At 45.5% G+C, this 21,701-nt stretch overlaps 4 protein-coding genes across 5 annotated transcripts; 3 read left to right on the top strand and 1 right to left on the bottom strand.

Moving 5' to 3' along the window:
• The first annotated feature begins 37 nt into the window (after window positions 1-37).
• On the top strand, window positions 38-3,544 carry LOC6533746 (aldo-keto reductase family 1 member B7). The gene is made up of 6 exons (XM_039374683.1): window positions 38-177; window positions 236-320; window positions 2,287-2,429; window positions 2,492-2,975; window positions 3,036-3,244; window positions 3,361-3,544. The coding sequence occupies exons 1-6, from the start codon at window positions 92-94 to the stop codon at window positions 3,404-3,406; spliced, it is 1,053 nt and encodes a 350-aa protein (XP_039230617.1). The 5' UTR covers window positions 38-91; the 3' UTR covers window positions 3,407-3,544.
• On the top strand, window positions 3,400-16,593 carry LOC6533745 (serine-rich adhesin for platelets). The gene is given in 17 exon segments (XM_043207075.1): window positions 3,400-3,541; window positions 3,809-5,333; window positions 5,491-7,035; window positions 7,192-7,378; window positions 7,381-7,880; window positions 7,980-7,984; window positions 8,071-9,128; window positions 9,227-9,260; window positions 9,347-9,978; window positions 10,078-10,111; window positions 10,198-11,553; window positions 11,607-11,734; window positions 11,737-11,840; window positions 11,938-11,942; window positions 12,029-12,150; window positions 12,360-12,472; window positions 12,646-16,593. Coding segments are annotated over 16 exon segments (10,620 nt in total). The 5' UTR covers window positions 3,400-3,541; window positions 3,809-4,391; the 3' UTR covers window positions 16,501-16,593.
• Window positions 16,594-16,819: 226 nt separating this feature from the next.
• Window positions 16,820-17,145, bottom strand: LOC6533744. Its single transcript, XM_039374684.1, has one exon. It carries the CDS (start codon window positions 17,115-17,117, stop codon window positions 16,884-16,886), a length of 234 nt encoding a protein of 77 aa, XP_039230618.1. The 5' UTR covers window positions 17,118-17,145; the 3' UTR covers window positions 16,820-16,883.
• A 658-nt stretch (window positions 17,146-17,803) lies between these two features.
• On the top strand, window positions 17,804-21,651 carry LOC6533743 (OTU domain-containing protein 5-B). Of its 2 annotated transcripts, none has more exons than XM_039373623.2 (9): window positions 17,804-17,978; window positions 18,070-18,598; window positions 18,669-18,736; window positions 19,088-19,619; window positions 19,680-19,836; window positions 19,894-20,096; window positions 20,157-20,704; window positions 20,751-20,983; window positions 21,042-21,651. In XM_039373623.2, the coding sequence occupies exons 2-9, from the start codon at window positions 18,437-18,439 to the stop codon at window positions 21,134-21,136; spliced, it is 1,998 nt and encodes a 665-aa protein (XP_039229557.1). In that variant the 5' UTR covers window positions 17,804-17,978; window positions 18,070-18,436; the 3' UTR covers window positions 21,137-21,651. The 2 variants fall into 2 exon arrangements, with proteins under 2 accessions (XP_039229557.1, XP_002094448.1); XM_002094412.4 differs by having other exon boundaries at window positions 17,806-17,978; window positions 20,769-20,983.
• The last annotated feature ends 50 nt before the right edge of the window (window positions 21,652-21,701 follow it).

The raw sequence follows: 21,701 nt of genomic DNA, 5'->3' as shown, positions 1-21,701 counted from the left end.
GTTTATACTAAAACCAAGTAGTCATTGCATTCTTCTATCAGTCAAGAAGTCTCTACTAAAAGAATTGAAATTTACTTGCGTACATATAAAGATGAACACTCTATTGAAAATTCAATTGGTTAAGCCTGTTTTTCGCGTTACGTTAAGGAATTATGGAAAGACCGAGCGTTTTATGTGGTACTATATAAGAAATTCCAGTCAAACGAAGCCTTAAAGGAACCATTTTCACCAATAGGTGCCAGAAGGAGTATGTTCGACATCCCAAGGTGGTTTGCATGGACGGAAATGAGATTCCAGTGATTGGACTCGGAACTTGGAATGTAAATATTATGATAACACCTGTTTTTCATAAACCATATTTATTTTTTCCATAAAATATTATAGTTATTTTTAAGGAATTAAAATTAGAACATCTTTTAAAGACAAGACTAGCATTATACATTCATACAACCTATTTGGTATAATGTATACAATTGATTAAATGTTATTAAAAAGACTATCAATTGAGTTTAAACATTTTTAAATTTTATTTTTATAAAGTTTGATATCTCGTTTCTTTTATGCTACACTGCAAATAATATATGATAGCTCAATTTTTAAGCGTAACTGACGATCGCCCAGCTGTTCGGCTTTTCGACTATGCAGCCCTGTTCTCGAAAGCTTTTCAGAATTTCGGAGAAGCTTTTGCGGCGCGTATATAAGCGGGAAACAGCTGAGTAAAATCGTTCAGTTTGTTGAGAAGCGGCAATCGTCGATTCCCAATTGTATTATAAATATTTATAAATATCCTTAAGCAGTAAGCAAACATAAAGTGCAATGGCAGTACCGAACGTTAAATTCAACAACGGCAAGGAAGTCCCAATCATTGGACTGGGAACCTGGGGCGTAAGTAAACTATCGAGTAACTGCACTATATTATAGCACTTGCAAATCACTGCAATTGTGTTTGTGAGTTCTGCTTCCCACAATCGGGTATTTTTCCGCTGCCCACGACTTCCCGTTTTTTTGCCCAGCTAGTTTTGCACTGATGCCCCTGTGTATTCGGCGGATAAAAAATGGACACGCGTCGCATTGCTGATAGTTTGCCGGCTATATTTTGCCGGTTAATCTATTTGTACATGTTTAATGATACATATTTATCTTCTGCGAAGCGTCGAATCTGGCAGCTATGCATAATAGAAAAACAAGCGATATTTTGCTGCCTTCATGTTAATTACTTACACGCCATACTTAACACAATTGTGTATAAATGTGCGATTTGAAGATCTCCATGAACTTTCGTCAAGGTGACCCTTTCTACCTTCGCAGGGCAGTGGAAAATTTTCGCAATATTTGCCACATCATTTCCAGATACACCCCTCAAACATTCGTATATTTGGGGCACATGGCGGCTTCTACATGTATTACCAGAAGTTGATAAACGTTCTTATCTAGAGTGGCAGATTAACTGACAAGACTACTTCAGTTTTAATGTTTAAGTTTAAAAAAAAAAAGGTATGGGATGTAGTTCAAGTAATCGTGAAAGACAAGCCCCTCAAACGGAAAACAAGCGTCCAAGTTGAATACAGCTCGTAATGGGAAAGCTTTTAAAATTACGGTGGGAAAGACGCTGATAAGGTGGTTTAATTAGCAAGGGTATTATAAGGGTATTTTTAAAAAGTCTTATCAGATTTAGTGCACTATTTGTGGAATAGAAAGAGGCTTGGTGGCAAAACAATAAATTAAACTACAAATGTCTAGTGTCCGTAATTTATACTTATTATGTCAAAACTTAATGAAAGTCTTTGACCTTTCTTTTTTGTCAAACATAAATCAGCAATGTTATAAACTGTGGCATCGTTTTCCCAGCTAAAGACTTTACTTGAAAATGTTCCTCCATTTAAAAGCATAAGATGGTTTGTAATTCATATGTACCATGTTGGTCTGACCTATTTATGATCTCATTAAAAACTTTTTTTGGATGCAGGAACTAAGGGGGCTGATAGGTGACGTCAAGTGCCTGATAGGGAGACTTCAGTGTTTAGATTTCCTTATCACGCTCCTCATAACTGAAACTTTGATCGATAACGAATTGCGAAATTCCCTTAAGAGCATCGAATATTCCATGGTTCCATGATTATAAGTGCTTGTTTCCATGCCTTAACAGAATATTACTTGCGAAATCTGCCGGCGAATAATTTATCAACCCTTGAAAGTGCGGAAGCCAATTAGAGAATTTGTGATAACAGAATGGTGCAATAAATTTTATGTAGCATATTACTTACTACTTTGCTACTTTTCTTTCAGAGCCCCAAGGGACAGGTCACCGAGGCTGTGAAAGTGGCCATCGATGCCGGATACAGGCACATTGACTGTGCCTATGTATACCAAAACGAGGATGAGGTCGGAGATGGTGTTGCGGCCAAGATCAAGGAGGGCGTTGTTAAGCGGTAAGTTCTAGACTTGGTCTACTATGCCTAGGATTATTGTACTGAATTTCACAATTTTGCAGTGAGGATCTGTTCATCACCAGCAAGCTGTGGAACACTTTCCATCGCCCGGATCTTGTCAAGTCGGCATTGGAGAACACATTGAGTTCCCTGAAGCTGAAGTACCTCGATCTGTACCTTATCCACTGGCCCATGGGCTACAAGGAGGGCTGCGATCTGTTCCCCACCGACAAGGATGGCAAGACACTGTACTCGCCCGTTGATTACGTCGACACGTGGAAGGCCTTGGAGAAGTTGGTGGAAGAGGGTCTGGTCAAGTCCATTGGTGTTTCCAACTTCAACAGAAGGCAGATCGAGCGCGTGCTCGAGGTGGCCACTATTCCACCAGTGACTAACCAGATTGAGTGCCACCCATACCTGACCCAGAAGAAGCTGATTGATTTCTGCAAGTCAAAGAATATCACAATCACTGCCTACAGCCCCTTGGGATCTCCCAACCGCCCATGGGCCAAGGCTGGTGATCCGGTCATCCTAGAGGAGGCTAAGGTTGGTTCGCTTTTATATAAACATGTTGAATTTCACTTCAAGTATATTGAAAACATTTAGATCAAGGAGATTGCCGCTAAGAAGAAGAAGACCCCTGGACAGATCCTTATTCGATACCAGGTGCAGCGTGCCAACATTGTTATCCCCAAGTCGGTGACCAAGGACCGCATCGAGTCCAACTTCCAGGTCTTTGACTTCGAATTGACACCTGAGGAAATCGAAATCATCGAAAGCTTCGAGTGCAACGGCCGCCTGGTTCCCCTACTCAAGTAAGTCTACTAGCACATTAAAAAATGTTTATTTATTTACATTATCAATGAAGTGTGGGCCTGAGGTTATTTTACTCGATTTGCTTTAAATTACATCTTTATTTATATTTATTTAGCGATGCTGGTACCCATAAGTACTATCCGTTCCACGACGAGTATTAGGTTTTAAGAAACCAATATCTGAAGAGCAAGAAGAATTCGAATGAATGAAAAATTATACCTATTGGAAAGGGAAACGCTTACGAAGAAAAGATCCAAATAGTTTCAGATCCATATAAACATGAACATGAGTTTAACGTATGTTTTCAAGTTTTTTTTAGCGCGTATTCGGTTTTCTTAAATATTTGTGTTTACTGAGCTTGATTTACTTAGCTTTGTTGTTATTTTACCCTCCCTGCTTGTGTTCTAACAATATTTATTTCCTTCTGTTGATTATTTGAACACATTTATACGCTTAGGAAGTACTAGTTTGCCTTAGCTAACCCATTGTTTCCTTAGCTTGTGCTTAAAGATAGCTTATATAAATATCATATATTAAATAAGTTTGTTTTTCAATAATTACAGCCAATTCGGTCACCCCCACCACCCTTTCGAGAAGGACGAATACTAGTAAACGACACAGTGCTCAGTTCAAATTTATAATTTGTTACATAATCATTTTATCTTTAATCGTACAAATAAACAGAAATACATATTACGTTTTCGAGTTCTTCCCAATTGTTTCAAACTTTTTGCAGACTTGGCTGACCAAATATACGGTTCTCGTGTGCTATAAAGCATATGTTCAAAAATCGGTTAATGCACCGCTGACGTATAAATATGCCACGAGCGAACGATTTACGTAAAGCCAAATATCTAACAAGTGTTTAATCCAAGCTGGGCACAAATATTTTGCACAGTTGTTCCTTAATAAGGTATTTACTTTGACGTATAGTATAGTTCATACAATTTGCTTAGTTATTGTATTTTTCGTGAAAACAATAAAAGTACCAAATGTTCTTTGTCAAATAAAATTTGCGAGCTAGACAAGCATCTACGCAAATAGTCAAAATAATAACGAGACCCTTGTACCAGGGTATAAAAGGTTTCAACTTTTAAATTTGGCTACCAGATCTAATTGATCCGACACCCGGTTTCTTGGAGGATCATGCGCTTGTTCCTAGTCGCGGTTTTGGCCGCTTATTTGGCCTACGCAGCGGCCCAAACTGAATCTAGTACGGTAACATCAGTGACCACTCCAGTTGTAAAAGCGCAGCCTTGTTGTGAAAGTGTTCGTCAAACTCTAATTGAAATACGAAAAGATATACGCCTGTGGCTACTCGACAGGCTTTTCGGAAAACTAGTTCTTTTGCACGACGGAGAACTTCTCGGCAATCCAAATTATGTGAATTGTGTCAACGGAAAAAAACAGCTACCACTCTTAGATGGAAGCTCAATTACAGATCAAACTGCATCTACTACAACTGTCGTAAAAGGCATTCCGGAATCGTCTTCGAGTGCTGATGGAAAATCTAACCAATCCTCAACAACGACGACAACCACAACGAAAACATCTACCACTTCATCTGACCCGGTTGTGGAAGTCAGTCAAGGATCAAACGGCGGTAGCAACTCCACTCAATCTACGACCTCCACCACAACTACCTCGTCTTCGACTCCTGTCGTAGAAGTCACTCAGGGATCCTCTTCGAATGCTGATGGAAACTCTAACCAATCCTCGACCACGACGACAACCACAACGACAACATCATCCCCTGAGGGTCAGTCCACCACCTCATCTGACCCGGTTGTGGAAGTCAATCAAGGATCAAACGGCGGTAGCAACTCCACTCAATCTACGACCTCCACCACAACTACCTCGTCTTCGACTCCTGTCGTAGAAGTCACTCAGGGATCCTCTTCGAATGCTGATGGAAACTCTAACCAATCCTCGACCACGACGACAACCACAACGACAACATCATCCGATGAGGGTCAATCCACCACCTCATCTGACCCGGTTGTGGAAGTCAGTCAAGGATCAAACGGCGGTAGCAACTCCACTCAATCTACGACCTCCACCACAACTACCTCGTCTTCGACTCCTGTCGTAGAAGTCACTCAGGGATCCTCTTCGAATGCTGATGGAAACTCTAACCAATCCTCGACCACGACGACAACCACAACGACAACATCATCCGATGAGGTCAATCCACCACCTCATCTGACCCGGTTGTGGAAGTCAATCAAGGATCAAACGGCGGTAGCAACTCCACTCAATCTACGACCTCTACACAACTACCTCGTCTTCGACTCCTGTCGTAGAAGTCACTCAGGGATCCTCTTCGAATGCTGATGGAAACTCTATCCAATCCTCGACCACGACGACAACCACAACGACAACATCATCCGATGAGGGTCAATCCAGCACCTCATCTGACCCGGTTGTGGAAGTCAATCAAGGATCAAACGGCGGTAGCAACTCCACTCAATCTACGACCTCCACCACAACTACCTCGTCTTCGACTCCTGTCGTAGAAGTCACTCAGGGATCCTCTTCGAATGCTGATGGAAACTCTAACCAATCCTCGACCACGACGACAACCACAACGACAACATCATCCCCTGAGGCTCATTCCACCACCTCATCTGACCCGGTTGTGGAAGTCAATCAAGGATCAAACGGCGGTAGCAACTCCACTCAACCTACGACCTCTACAACAACTACCTCGTCTTCGACTCCTGTCGTAGAAGTCACTCAGGGATCCTCTTCGAATGCTGATGGAAACTCTAACCAATCCTCGACCACGACGACAACCACAACGACAACATCATCCGATGAGGGTCAATCCAGCACCTCATCTGACCCGGTTGTGGAAGTCAGTCAAGGATCAAACGGCGGTAGCAACTCCACTCAATCTACGACCTCCACCACAACTACCTCGTCTTCGACTCCTGTCGTAGAAGTCACTCAGGGATCCTCTTCGAATGCTGATGGAAACTCTAACCAATCCTCGACCACGACGACAACCACAACGACAACATCATCCCCTGAGGGTCAGTCCACCACCTCATCTGACCCGGTTGTGGAAGTCAATCAAGGATCAAACGGCGGTAGCAACTCCACTCAATCTACGACCTCCACCACAACTACCTCGTCTTCGACTCCTGTCGTAGAAGTCACTCAGGGATCCTCTTCGAATGCTGATGGAAACTCTAACCAATCCTCGACCACGACGACAACCACAACGACAACATCATCCGATGAGGGTCAATCCACCACCTCATCTGACCCGGTTGTGGAAGTCAGTCAAGGATCAAACGGCGGTAGCAACTCCACTCAATCTACGACCTCCACCACAACTACCTCGTCTTCGACTCCTGTCGTAGAAGTCACTCAGGGATCCTCTTCGAATGCTGATGGAAACTCTAACCAATCCTCGACCACGACGACAACCACAACGACAACATCATCCGATGAGGGTCAATCCACCACCTCATCTGACCCGGTTGTGGAAGTCAATCAAGGATCAAACGGCGGTAGCAACTCCACTCAATCTACGACCTCTACAACAACTACCTCGTCTTCGACTCCTGTCGTAGAAGTCACTCAGGGATCCTCTTCGAATGCTGATGGAAACTCTAACCAATCCTCGACCACGACGACAACCACAACGACAACATCATCCGATGAGGGTCAATCCAGCACCTCATCTGACCCGGTTGTGGAAGTCAATCAAGGATCAAACGGCGGTAGCAACTCCACTCAATCTACGACCTCCACCACAACTACCTCGTCTTCGACTCCTGTCGTAGAAGTCACTCAGGGATCCTCTTCGAATGCTGATGGAAACTCTAACCAATCCTCGACCACGACGACAACCACAACGACAACATCATCCCTGAGGTCAATCCACCACCTCATCTGACCCGGTTGTGGAAGTCAATCAAGGATCAAACGGCGGTAGCAACTCCACTCAACTACGACCTCTACAACAACTACCTCGTCTTCGACTCCTGTCGTAGAAGTCACTCAGGGATCCTCTTCGAATGCTGATGGAAACTCTAACCAATCCTCGACCACGACGACAACCACAACGACAACATCATCCGATGAGGGTCAATCCAGCACCTCATCTGACCCGGTTGTGGAAGTCATCAAGGATCAAACGGCGGTAGCAACTCCACTCAATCTACGACCTCCACCACAACTACCTCGTCTTCGACTCCTGTCGTAGAAGTCACTCAGGGATCCTCTTCGAATGCTGATGGAAACTCTAACCAATCCTCGACCACGACGACAACCACAACGACAACATCATCCGATGAGGGTCAATCCACCACCTCATCTGACCCGGTTGTGGAAGTCAATCAAGGATCAAACGGCGGTAGCAACTCCACTCAATCTACGACCTCTACAACAACTACCTCGTCTTCGACTCCTGTCGTAGAAGTCACTCAGGGATCCTCTTCGAATGCTGATGGAAACTCTATCCAATCCTCGACCACGACGACAACCACAACGACAACATCATCCGATGAGGGTCAATCCAGCACCTCATCTGACCCGGTTGTGGAAGTCAATCAAGGATCAAACGGCGGTAGCAACTCCACTCAATCTACGACCTCCACCACAACTACCTCGTCTTCGACTCCTGTCGTAGAAGTCACTCAGGGATCCTCTTCGAATGCTGATGGAAACTCTAACCAATCCTCGACCACGACGACAACCACAACGACAACATCATCCGATGAGGGTCAATCCAGCACCTCATCTGACCCGGTTGTGGAAGTCAGTCAGGATCAAACGGCGGTAGCAACTCCACTCAATCTACGACCTCCACCACAACTACCTCGTCTTCGACTCCTGTCGTAGAAGTCACTCAGGGATCCTCTTCGAATGCTGATGGAAACTCTAACCAATCCTCGACCACGACGACAACCACAACGACAACATCATCCGATGAGGGTCAATCCACCACCTCATCTGACCCGGTTGTGGAAGTCAATCAAGGATCAAACGGCGGTAGCAACTCCACTCAATCTACGACCTCTACAACAACTACCTCGTCTTCGACTCCTGTCGTAGAAGTCACTCAGGGATCCTCTTCGAATGCTGATGGAAACTCTAACCAATCCTCGACCACGACGACAACCACAACGACAACATCATCCGATGAGGGTCAATCCACCACCTCATCTGACCCGGTTGTGGAAGTCAATCAAGGATCAAACGGCGGTAGCAACTCCACTCAATCTACGACCTCTACAACAACTACCTCGTCTTCGACTCCTGTCGTAGAAGCCACTCAGGGATCCTCTTCGCGTGCTGATGGAAACTCTAACCAATCCTCGACCACGACGACAACCACAACGACAACATCATCCGATGAGGGTCAATCCAGCACCTCATCTGACCCGGTTGTGGAAGTCAATCAAGGATCAAACGGCGGTAGCAACTCCACTCAATCTACGACCTCCACCACAACTACCTCGTCTTCGACTCCTGTCGTAGAAGTCACTCAGGGATCCTCTTCGAATGCTGATGGAAACTCTAACCAATCCTCGACCACGACGACAACCACAACGACAACATCATCCGATGAGGGTCAATCCAGCACCTCATCTGACCCGGTTGTGGAAGTCAGTCAAGGATCAAACGGCGGTAGCAACTCCACTCAATCTACGACCTCCACCACAACTACCTCGTCTTCGACTCCTGTCGTAGAAGTCACTCAGGGATCCTCTTCGAATGCTGATGGAAACTCTAACCAATCCTCGACCACGACGACAACCACAACGACAACATCATCCGATGAGGGTCAATCCACCACCTCATCTGACCCGGTTGTGGAAGTCAATCAAGGATCAAACGGCGGTAGCAACTCCACTCAATCTACGACCTCTACACAACTACCTCGTCTTCGACTCCTGTCGTAGAAGTCACTCAGGGATCCTCTTCGAATGCTGATGGAAACTCTAACCAATCCTCGACCACGACGACAACCACAACGACAACATCATCCGATGAGGGTCAATCCACACCTCATCTGACCCGGTTGTGGAAGTCAATCAAGGATCAAACGGCGGTAGCAACTCCACTCAATCTACGACCTCCACCACAACTACCTCGTCTTCGACTCCTGTCGTAGAAGTCACTCAGGGATCCTCTTCGAATGCTGATGGAAACTCTAACCAATCCTCGACCACGACGACAACCACAACGACAACATCATCCGATGAGGGTCAATCCACCACCTCATCTGACCCGGTTGTGGAAGTCAGTCAAGGATCAAACGGCGGTAGCAACTCCACTCAATCTACGACCTCCACCACAACTACCTCGTCTTCGACTCCTGTCGTAGAAGTCACTCAGGGATCCTCTTCGAATGCTGATGGAAACTCTAACCAATCCTCGACCACGACGACAACCACAACGACAACATCATCCGATGAGGGTCAATCCACCACCTCATCTGACCCGGTTGTGGAAGTCAATCAAGGATCAAACGGCGGTAGCAACTCCACTCAATCTACGACCTCCACCACAACTACCTCGTCTTCGACTCCTGTCGTAGAAGTCACTCAGGGATCCTCTTCGAATGCTGATGGAAACTCTAACCAATCCTCGACCACGACAACAACCACAACGACAACATCATCCGATGAGGGTCAATCCACTACCTCATCTGACCCGGTTGTGGAAGTCAATCAAGGAACAAACGGCGGTAGCAACTCCACTCAATCTACGACCTCACCCACAACTACCTCGTCTTCGACTCCTGTCGTAGAAGTCACTCAGGGATCCTCTTCGAATGCTGATGGAAACTCTAACCAATCCTCGACCACGACGACAACCACAACGACAACATCATCCGATGAGGGTCAATCCACCACCTCATCTGACCCGGTTGTGGAAGTCAATCAAGGATCAAACGGCGGTAGCAACTCCACTCAATCTACGACCTCACCACAACTACCTCGTCTTCGACTCCTGTCGTAGAAGTCACTCAGGGATCCTCTTCGAATGCTGATGGAAACTCTATCCAATCCTCGACCACGACGACAACCACAACGACAACATCATCCGATGAGGGTCAATCCAGCACCTCATCTGACCCGGTTGTGGAAGTCAATCAAGGATCAAACGGCGGTAGCAACTCCACTCAATCTACGACCTCCACCACAACTACCTCGTCTTCGACTCCTGTCGTAGAAGTCACTCAGGGATCCTCTTCGAATGCTGATGGAAACTCTAACCAATCCTCGACCACGACGACAACATCATCCGATGAGGGTCAATCCACCACCTCATCTGACCCGGTTGTGGAAGTCAGTCAAGGATCAAACGGCGGTAGCAACTCCACTCAATCTACGACCTCCACCACAACTACCTCGTCTTCGACTCCTGTCGTAGAAGTCACTCAGGGATCCTCTTCGAATGCTGATGGAAACTCTAACCAATCCTCGACCACGACGACAACCACAACGACAACATCATCCGATGAGGGTCAATCCACCACCTCATCTGACCCGGTTGTGGAAGTCAGTCAAGGATCAAACGGCGGTAGCAACTCCACTCAATCTACGACCTCCACCACAACTACCTCGTCTTCGACTCCTGTCGTAGAAGTCACTCAGGGATCCTCTTCGAATGCTGATGGAAACTCTAACCAATCCTCGACCACGACGACAACCACAACGACAACATCATCCGATGAGGGTCAATCCACCACCTCATCTGACCCGGTTGTGGAAGTCAGTCAAGGATCAAACGGCGGTAGCAACTCCACTCAATCTACGACCTCCACCACAACTACCTCGTCTTCGACTCCTGTCGTAGAAGTCACTCAGGGATCCTCTTCGAATGCTGATGGAAACTCTAACCAATCCTCGACCACGACAACAACCACAACGACAACATCATCCGATGAGGGTCAATCCACTACCTCATCTGACCCGGTTGTGGAAGTCAATCAAGGAACAAACGGCGGTAGCAACTCCACTCAATCTACGACCTCCACCACAACTACCTCGTCTTCGACTCCTGTCGTAGAAGTCACTCAGGGATCCTCTTCGAATGCTGATGGAAACTCTAACCAATCCTCGACCACGACGACAACCACAACGACAACATCATCCGATGAGGGTCAATCCACCACCTCATCTGACCCGGTTGTGGAAGTCAATCAAGGGTTGACAACAACTACCTCGTCTTCGACTCCTGTCGTAGAAGTCACTCAGGGATCCTCTTCGAATGCTGATGGAAACTCTAACCAATCCTCGACCACGACGACAACCACAACGACAACATCATCCGATGAGGGTCAATCCACCACCTCATCTGACCCGGTTGTGGAAGTCAATCAAGGGGTTGACCAACAACTACCTCGTCTTCGACTCCTGTCGTAGAAGTCACTCAGGGATCCTCTTCGAATGCTGATGGAAACTCTAACCAATCCTCGACCACGACGACAACCACAACGACAACATCATCCGATGAGGGTCAATCCACACCTCATCTGACCCGGTTGTGGAAGTCAGTCAAGGATCAAACGGCGGTAGCAACTCCACTCAATCTACGACCTCCACCACAACTACCTCGTCTTCGACTCCTGTCGTAGAAGTCACTCAGGGATCCTCTTCGAATGCTGATGGAAACTCTAACCAACCTCGACCAGACGACAACCACAACGACAACATCATCCGATGAGGGTCAATCCACCACCTCATCTGACCCGGTTGTGGAAGTCAGTCAAGGATCAAACGGCGGTAGCAACTCCACTCAATCTACGACCTCACCACAACTACCTCGTCTTCGACTCCTGTCGTAGAAGTCACTCAGGGATCCTCTTCGAATGCTGATGGAAACTCTAACCAATCCTCGACCACGACGACAACCACAACGACAACATCATCCGATGAGGGTCAATCCACCACCTCATCTGACCCGGTTGTGGAATCAATCAAGGATCAAACGGCGGTAGCAACTCCACTCAATCTACGACCTCACAACAACTACCTCGTCTTCGACTCCTGTCGTAGAAGTCACTCAGGGATCCTCTTCGAATGCTGATGGAAACTCTAACCAATCCTCGACCACGACGACAACCACAACGACAAATCATCCGATGAGGGCAATCCACCACCTCATCTGACCCGGTTGTGGAAGTCAGTCAAGGATCAAACGGCGGTAGCAACTCCACTCAATCTACGACCTCCACCACAACTACCTCGTCTTCGACTCCTGTCGTAGAAGTCACTCAGGGATCCTCTTCGAATGCTGATGGAAACTCTAACCAATCCTCGACCACGACGACAACCACGACGACAACCACAACGACAACATCATCCGATGAGGGTCAATCCACCACCTCATCTGACCCGGTTGTGGAAGTCAATCAAGGATCAAACGGCGGTAGCAACTCCACTAAATCTACGACTCTACAACAACTACCTCGTCTTCGACTCCTGTCGTAGAAGTCACTCAGGGATCCTCTTCGAATGCTGATGGAAACTCTAACCAATCCTCGACCACGACGACAACCACAACGACAATATCATCCGATGAGGGCCAATCCACCACCTCATCTGACCCGGTTGTGGAAGTCAGTCAAGGATCAAACGGCGGTAGCAACTCCACTCAATCTACGACATCTACAACAACTACCTCGTCTTCGACTCCTGTCGTAGAAGTCACTCAGGGATCATCTTCGAATGCTGATGGAAACTCTAACCAATCCTCGACCACGACGACAACAACAAACATCAGTCAAGGAAGCCCCAAATGGACTAAAACTACAAAAACTTATTCGTCAAAAACTATAAGAATCCCGAAGTCAAGCAGAAACTCTAGTTTTAACAAAACTTTGACAACCGTAACGACAAGTTCCTCCTCAACTCCTCAGACCAAATATTCTTGGTCAAGCTCTTCAAAGAAATCGTATATTGGTGGCAAGGCTAAAAAATATTGGAACAAGCGCTGGACTAAAAAGTCCCGTAAAAATAACGATGGTAGTTCCACGGTTGTTGCAGAGGAATCGTCTGACTCATTAACAGATGCTGGCGTTGATGGCACGCAAGGAAATGTTTTGAACGATAAGAGTAATTCGAGTCAGTCTACAGTTACCTCTTCTTTGCCTGTTGTAGATGCCAGTACAAATGTTCAGAACAGAGAAACAAGCTCAACAACGACTCAGAACACAAACAAATACTCGTCGAAGTCCTCTAAGGTCTCCAAGTCTAATGGTCAGTCCAGTACCAGCACTACCAAAACTACAAAAACCGTAACGACAAGCACTTCCTCAACACCCAACGTTAGGAGCTCATCAAAGAAATCTACCAATGGTGGAAAATCGGTCAAGACCACGATAACAACAACTTCTTCAAAGAATGGTCAATCCAGCTCAGGTTTATCCCCTGTTGTAAAAATTGCACAGGAAATTCCACAAAACGATATTGAAAGTTTGAACCAGGTCACTACAACGACAACATCATCTGAGAGCCAAATCGGCGTACCTTCAACACCTGTTGTTAAAGTTACGAAGGAAACCTCAATTAGCAAAGATGGGAAGACTACCCGATCATCAACTACAACAACCACAACTACCACGACCAAAGGAAGTAATAATTCAGGTAGCTTAACTCTTCCTGCGGTTGATGCCAGCATTGGTCTCCCTCAGAATATTAATGGTGGAAGGTTAAGCTCTAAATCGTCTACAACAACTACGACAACATCCACAAAGGGAAGTAAGACATCTCTACCGGGAGTTGATGCCATCATAAAGAAGATTAAGGACACAAACATTTTGTCAAAGATAGACTTGAGTCTGCCTAAGCTTGATGCCAGTCTAAATGTTAATGGTGGAAAGTCAAGCTCTACGTCGTCAACAACAACTACGACAACATCCACAAAAGGGTCATCCAATACCTTGTCCCTACCTGAAGTTGATGCCGGCATAGCCATTAACGGCGATGGGTCCCGCTCAAAGATAGACTTGAGTCTCCCTAAACTTGATGCCAGTCTGAATGTTAACGGTGGAAGGTCAAGCTCTAGATCGTCTACAACAACTACGACAACATCCACAAAGGGAAGTAAGACAACCCTACCGGGTGTTGATGCCATCATAAAGAAGATTAAGGACACAAACATTTTGTCAAAGATAGACTTGAGTCTGCCTAAGCTTGATGCCAGTCTAAATGTTAATGGTGGAAAGTCAAGCTCTACTTCGTCAACAACAACTACTACAACATCCACAAAAGGAAGTAAATCATCCAATACCTTGTCTCTACCGGAAGTTGATGCCGGCATAGCCATTAACGGCGATGAGTCCCGCTCAAAGATAGACTTGAGTCTCCCAAAACTTGATGCCAGTCTAAATGTTAATGGTGGAAGGTCAAGCTCTAGATCGTCTACAACAACTACGACAACATCCACAAAGGGAAGTAAGACAACCCTACCGGGTGTTGATGCCATCATAAAGAAGATTAAGGACACAAACATTTTGTCAAAGATAGACTTGAGTCTGCCTAAGCTTGATGCCAGTCTAAATGTTAATGGTGGAAAGTCAAGCTCTACTTCGTCAACAACAACTACGACAACATCCACAAAAGGAAGTAAATCATCCAATACCTTGTCTCTACCGGAAGTTGATGCCGGCATAGCCATTAACGGCGATGAGTCCCGCTCAAAGATAGACTTGAGTCTCCCAAAACTTGATGCCAGTCTGAATGTTAATGGTGGAAGGTCAAGCTCTAGATCGTTTACAACAACTACGACAACATCCACAAAGGGAAGTAAGACAACCCTACCGGGTGTTGATGCCATCATAAAGAAGATTAAGGACACAAACATTTTGTCAAAGATAGACTTGAGTCTGCCTAAGCTTGATGCCAGTCTAAATGTTAATGGTGGAAAGTCAAGCTCTACTTCGTCAACAACAACTACGACAACATCCACAAAAGGAAGTAAATCATCCAATACCTTGTCTCTACCGGAAGTTGATGCCGGCATAGCCATTAACGGCGATGAGTCCCGCTCAAAGATAGACTTGAGTCTCCCAAAACTTGATGCCAGTCTGAATGTTAATGGTGGAAGGTCAAGCTCTAGATCGTCTACAACAACTACGACAACATCCACAAAGGGAAGTAAGACAACCCTACCGGGTGTTGATGCCATCATAAAGAAGATTAAGGACACAAACATTTTGTCAAAGATAGACTTGAGTCTGCCTAAGCTTGATGCCAGTCTAAATGTAAATGGTGGAAAGTCAAGCTCTACTTCGTCAACAACAACTACGACAACATCCACAAAAGGAAGTAAATCATCCAATACCTTGTCTCTACCGGAAGTTGATGCCGGCATAGCCATTAACGGCGATGAGTCCCGCTCAAAGATAGACTTGAGTCTCCCAAAACTTGATGCCAGTCTAAATGTTAATGGTGGAAAGTCAAGCTCTACATCTTCAACAACAACTACGACAACATCCACAAAAGGAAGTAAATCGTCTGAAACTTTGTCTGTACCGAGTGTTGATGCCGGAATATCTATTGATGGCGGAATATCAGGATCAACATCAACTAAAACTATTAAAATAACCACAAATAACTCGGTAGCTCCCAGGTCTAGTTCTACATCCAAAACTACTACCACGACCACTACATCAAAAACTTCATCGGTCCCAAAAACAGAGTCCAAATACTCCTGGTCTAGTTCGTCGGAGAAAAAATCCAACCCTATTCGCTTAACCCTACCTACCATTAACGCAGGTGTTGCAGTTGGCGGAGGAGATTCTTCAGGCTCGTGGTCCAAGCTAGTTAAGAGGAGCACCAGCAGCGATGAGACAATTGCCAATGATGGTTCATCCCTTTCCGGTTCTATTGTAGGTGCCGGTGCAGGTGGATCCTGGTCTCAGCGATCAGGATTCTCTGGTGACAGTTCCAGTGGCAAGGGATCTCAGGACATTCGCATTCGATTGGCCCGAGGACAGACAGGAAACAATGCTCAGTCCCAAAACTCCAATTCTTGGACCCAAAGCGCTACCCAAGGCAGCGAAAGTTTGGCTAATGGAGCAGTATCCGCCGATGGCTTAAATGTGGAGGGACCGGAGAGTTCCGATGACGCAACCACGATCCAAGGTGGCTCTGTCGGTGTAACCGGACAATATCCATACTGGTGGGGCAACGGCCGTTGGGTGGGCGTTGGAGCCAGGCCGAGTTGGAGATATGGATGGCGTCCTTATGGAAGCGGTTGGGGCGGATGGAACAGTCAATATTAGAGTTGGTCCGTGGGAATGGCTAAGGCCAAGGCAAAACGGCGCAAGACTTTAATGTACACGATTGTAAAATATATGCATACGAATATTATAAAATGTCTTCATTTTTGGGGTATCTACGAGTATACTATTTGAAAAAATTACTTTTTTAATGAATTCAAATGTAAAAAGTTTCCATTAGCTTCTTAAATATAAAAAGTTCCTTGGGACAGTTCAAAAATAAACAAGGCTTGATATTATATAGAGAATTATCTATAAATGCAGAACACCCTATTGATTAAAGATTGTTGAAAAAATAATGATGAAAACCAAAATACATAAATTAAAGCAAATAAACTAAGGTGCTTCATTTATTGACAGAAAACCAATTTCAAATAATAATCGGTCTAGAAAAAGAAGTAGAACTTGTTTCCACTACCGCTGCCGTTTAAAGCCCGGATAAATTCCGTCCAAGACCATTTCGGAGCTGGCGGATATGCTGTCGTGGTTTCGGAGGCTTCAGTGGTTTCGGAGGCTTCAGTGGTTTCGGAGGCTTCAGTGGTTGTGCCACTTTCGGCGTTGGCGCCCAAAATCGCCACCAGAGTGAAAAATAAAATAATAAATATAACCTGTGTCTTCATCGTTGGTTTTTTGGTAGACTAAAATTTTGGCTACGTGCTTTAATGTTTTATACGTTTTCTAAATGAAACGAATATTGTTCTGCGATAAATATTTACACATGTGTTTCAGCGCATAATCTCTAATGACGAAGAGTCAGCAACCTGCGTTTATTTTTTTACGTACAAGGAAAATACACATTTTCTGAAGTTCAGTAAAGATTCGTGTTGTTCATATAAGCGTTTATTATAAATCATATATAAAATATAAGAGAAACAATATTAAAGTGTATGTACAATTTATTTAAAAAACTAAAATAAATAGTTTACAAAAAGGAAAAAAGTTTCAGTAAATGGAACTTGCGAAGTTTGCAAGTATTTAATAAAACGTTTAACCAAAGCAAATATATTTAAAAACATTTATTTAAAGTTACATCTTTACATATGGCTTATGTCTTCGCTGTGGGCTTTACATAGTGGCGTATGTCCTTGATAAAGAGATTTGTCAGTTGTTTTTTTTGTTAAGTGCATATTTGATATTCTTGCAGACCACAAATTAGACCAAACCCGGTTAAAATGCTTCGTTATTTCCTTAAGTTGTCTGTATAAGTTATTTTAGTTATGCCTTAAAATGAAGAGTAATAAAACATCATAGTTTCGTGTTCCATGGTTCCGCCGTTCCATCAGCTAGACGATGGTATTTTTACAGCAAAGCGCCGCGGTCACACTGGACAACGTGCACAAAATAAAAAAATCGAACAACAGGATTATCAACAATATAAAACCCCCGAAATATTTAGAATTCACTGACAAGATTTCGCTGCAAATCGGTGGCATCGAAGTCAGACATCAATAATCGTCGAGTTTTGGCTAACGAAAACCATGGTGAGCAACAGCAAACACAATGCACACACACACACGCACGCACACTTGCACAAAAACAGATGAAAATCTGGAAATTGCTTTTTTTTTGTAGCTTTGTATTGCCCAGGAGTCTTTGTGATTTGCTGCCATAATTAGGATTGGAATGTTATAGAACACACTAATCCTACGATCAACAAGCACCGATTTCCCTAGCCGCAGTCAAGAGAAACTCCCATTTCGGTTGGTGAAAGGAACCACTGGGTCGCAATTTCTGCGACGACATCTCATCTCGGACAAAGAACGCATAGTTTCCTATGAGCTGTGTGGATCGTGTTTAAATATTAATGTGGTGTCCCTTTATGACGCTGACGCACACTTCTCGACCTTAGCAAATAGTTAATTCAAACCGATAGCCAATAACAAAGGAAGGAGAGAGCGAGAGAGCACAGCTAGGGACACAAAAATAGCAGCGCACCACCATGACAATCAAGCCAGTGAGCGCACCACCGAGCGCCAAACGCGTAGCTGGAAATGTGGATCCCGATAACAAGGAGGCCCAGGTGGTTGTGGTGGAGCAGTCGGTGGTCAGCCAGACCCATAATCATGCCCACAACCACCGTAACGTCGTCATCGATGGGCAGGTGAGTGGTTCTAGTACCCCTTCTGGGATTTGCCTATTAATATGCACCTTCGTTCCGCCCCCCTTTTTAGAGCCCCCAGAGGCGTGGCGAGGTCTACGACGAACTGGCACGCACCCATCGCTGCAGCCCACACAAGAGGTGAGTTATAGCAGTGGGCCTCCTGGACTTCCCGGGGTGAGGCTCCACGCCATGTACCAGCTGCATTTAATTGGTTTTCTTACATGACCTATAGTTCACAGAAATTGGGTAGGACCTCTTTTTTGAAAATGTAATATAAGAGCGTGACTTTACAGTTTATTTTGAAAACGTAAGGCTTTTTATCCTAAACTATAAATGAAAAATTCAATACTGCGGAAGATACGTCCACAACGTAAATATTGTCACATCCATGCTATCGTTTGTACATTAGTTGGCAGTCAGTTTTTAAATTCTAAATTCCAGTCACATATTTCGGAATTAAATATTGTCCGTTTTCCGTCTCTCCACCAGCACACGCTCGAAGCGTCGAGATCACCACGAAGCGCATGCACACCTGTATAAGCGCGATCGTCTGGAGCGCGAGAAACTAGTCCATCCGACGGCAGCGGCGGGCAGCGGAGCACCTGGTGTATCTGGCAGTAAATGCAACAGTCCACCATTGGCCTCAACTTCTGGCAGTAGCAGTCCGTCGGCGGTGGGCAGAAACTCACCCGAACACTTGGGACTGGGTTGCACCACGGTGCCCACAGCTCAGGTCCAGATGTCTCCGGCTACGGCGGCAGCCAATTTGCTCAAAACAGTGGAGGAAACCTTTTCCGGTTACAATAGCGGCGATGAGCATCTACAGCCCAAGGAGCGATTGATTCCAGTGGAAGAGTGGCAGCGACGCGATCTGGAGTTCGCCAAGTGTATGGAACAGCGCGGCTATGAACTTAAGCCTGTCGAGGAGGATGGCGCCTGCCTGTTTCGCTCTATATCCCTTCAAATATACGGCGACGAGGAGATGCACGACGTGATCCGCCAACACACCATGGATTACATTGTAATGTTTCATCTTGACGTACTCTTTAATTTTTGCTAACAATACTGCTTACTTATGCAGCACGAGAATCGGGAATATTTTGGTCAGTTTGTCACCGAGGACATCAACAGCTATATACAGCGTAAACGAGCCCGGGACGCTCATGGCAACCACATTGAGATCCAGGCTATTTCAGAGATCTACAGCCGTACCGTCGAGGTCTACTGCTACCAGTCAAGTAAGTAGTCAGCTAAGATGAACGGGCTAAAATATTTGTAACGCAAAATATTTTCAGATCCCATCAATATATTTAACTCGGAACAGTCGCAGGCAGGTTATCCTCCGCTGCGGTTATCCTATCAGCGTGGATCGCACTACAATGCTATTTTGGATCCCTACAACGCCACCGTTGGCGTGGGCCTGGGCTTGGCTGGATACAAGCCGGAGATCCAAACCAAAGAGGCTGCGCGTCTCAGCGAGCAGTTGGAGATCGAACAAGTATGACATGATAACAATATTTTGATGTGCCACCCATTTACACGCTCTTTTAAATTGCAGACCATGTTTGAAGATAAACTAAAGACTACAGATTGGGAGGCCACTAACGAAGCCATTGAGGAGCAAATCGCACGCGAGTCTTACCTGCAGTGGTGCCGCGAAAACATGCAACGTTCGCGCAGCAGCAATACGGCGGCAGGATCAGCCACATCCTCGACGGTTACCTCTGCAGAAGCGCTTACCGATTCAGATGCCTCGCCCTCAAAATACTCTGTATGTGGGGGCACCGGCAGCAGCAGTAATCCACCTGTGACTTTGACGAGCGGTAGTGGTGGTGATGGCACAGGCCCCGCGTTTTCGCTGTCCCCTAAAACACTAAGTCAGTTCAGTCACAAGCTGCCGCCTGAGGTGAACGAGCTGGGTGGCTACGATAGCGATGCTACTGACATGAGTAGTACCAGCTCGGTGGGACACTGCGGTGGCAGTTCATCACCGAGCACAGCTGCAAGCCAACGTTCCGGCAAGGGATCCAAGTCACAGCGTCGCACCACGGCTCTCAGAAAGAAGCGACGACACGAAACGCGCGAGGCGCCTTTGGCTAGCAAGAGGTTGGTGTTCGTGACGACTTGCGGTCGAGCTTACTGAGGTTTTAAGTTCCTTCCTACCTTGCAGCGCCGAGGCTTTGGAGGCTCCGCTGAGGAAGAGTCCAAAGCGCGATTCAGCGCCATCGGTGGCACGAGCTAACACGCCAGAGGCTGAGCAGCGTCCCTCCACCTCAAAGCAGTCGTCTCATTCGCCACAGAAGAGCGGGGATGGCCAGTCACCCAGGGAGAAGAGTTACTCTAGCTTTTACCAGGAGCTGCTCGAGGCATCCTACGCCAATGAAGGTGAGTTGAAATCAACTTAGCTAGGATATATCTAAACATTTCTCCCTCTTGATGGTAGGCGCTAACGAGAGCGAGATGCTGCAGCAAGCCATCCAGATGTCCACACGCGATTACATGGAGGACCAAAAACGAAAGTTTCTCTGCGGACCGTAGACGGTGACCCACAGACACGCATCGTTCTTTGTACAGTGATTTAGCAGTTATTTTCGCAACAAAATGAAACACAGAACTTACCAAAACAAAAAACATAAAAAACGAAATACGCAGAAACTATCTTCGATCTTGAATGTTGATAAGTGGGCGTGAAGCGATTGTCATCGTTGCACACCCGCATTCGCACATTAACATTCTCACATAACACTATCCCTATAAATATTATAAACATATATTTTTAATAAGGCCTCGTTGTATAATCACTAGAACTAAAATTAAAAGAAAAAAAAACATGTTAGGTTCATTCTTAATTTTTTTGATTCTAATGTGTATAAAGCACAAACTCCACCCTGCGTGTTTTTTTTACCATGAACGAATATACCCACACCACGTTCCTTTTCCCATAAAATTAATGCCTACTTTGTAATTCGTCGTAATGTTAAGCTTAGAAAGGTACGCACGAAATGGACGGTGAATCAAAACTGCTCGTACATAAATAAAGGATATTAAACTAACACATGGACATATGCAGAATACAGATAATAATACGGATAACGCTAATTAA

Source organism: Drosophila yakuba, chromosome 3L, assembly GCF_016746365.2.
Source record: "Drosophila yakuba strain Tai18E2 chromosome 3L, Prin_Dyak_Tai18E2_2.1, whole genome shotgun sequence".
NCBI lineage: Eukaryota > Metazoa > Arthropoda > Insecta > Diptera > Drosophilidae > Drosophila > Drosophila yakuba.
Note: the sequence above shows the minus strand (reverse complement) of the source record. Positions and strands in the feature narration are given on the sequence as shown.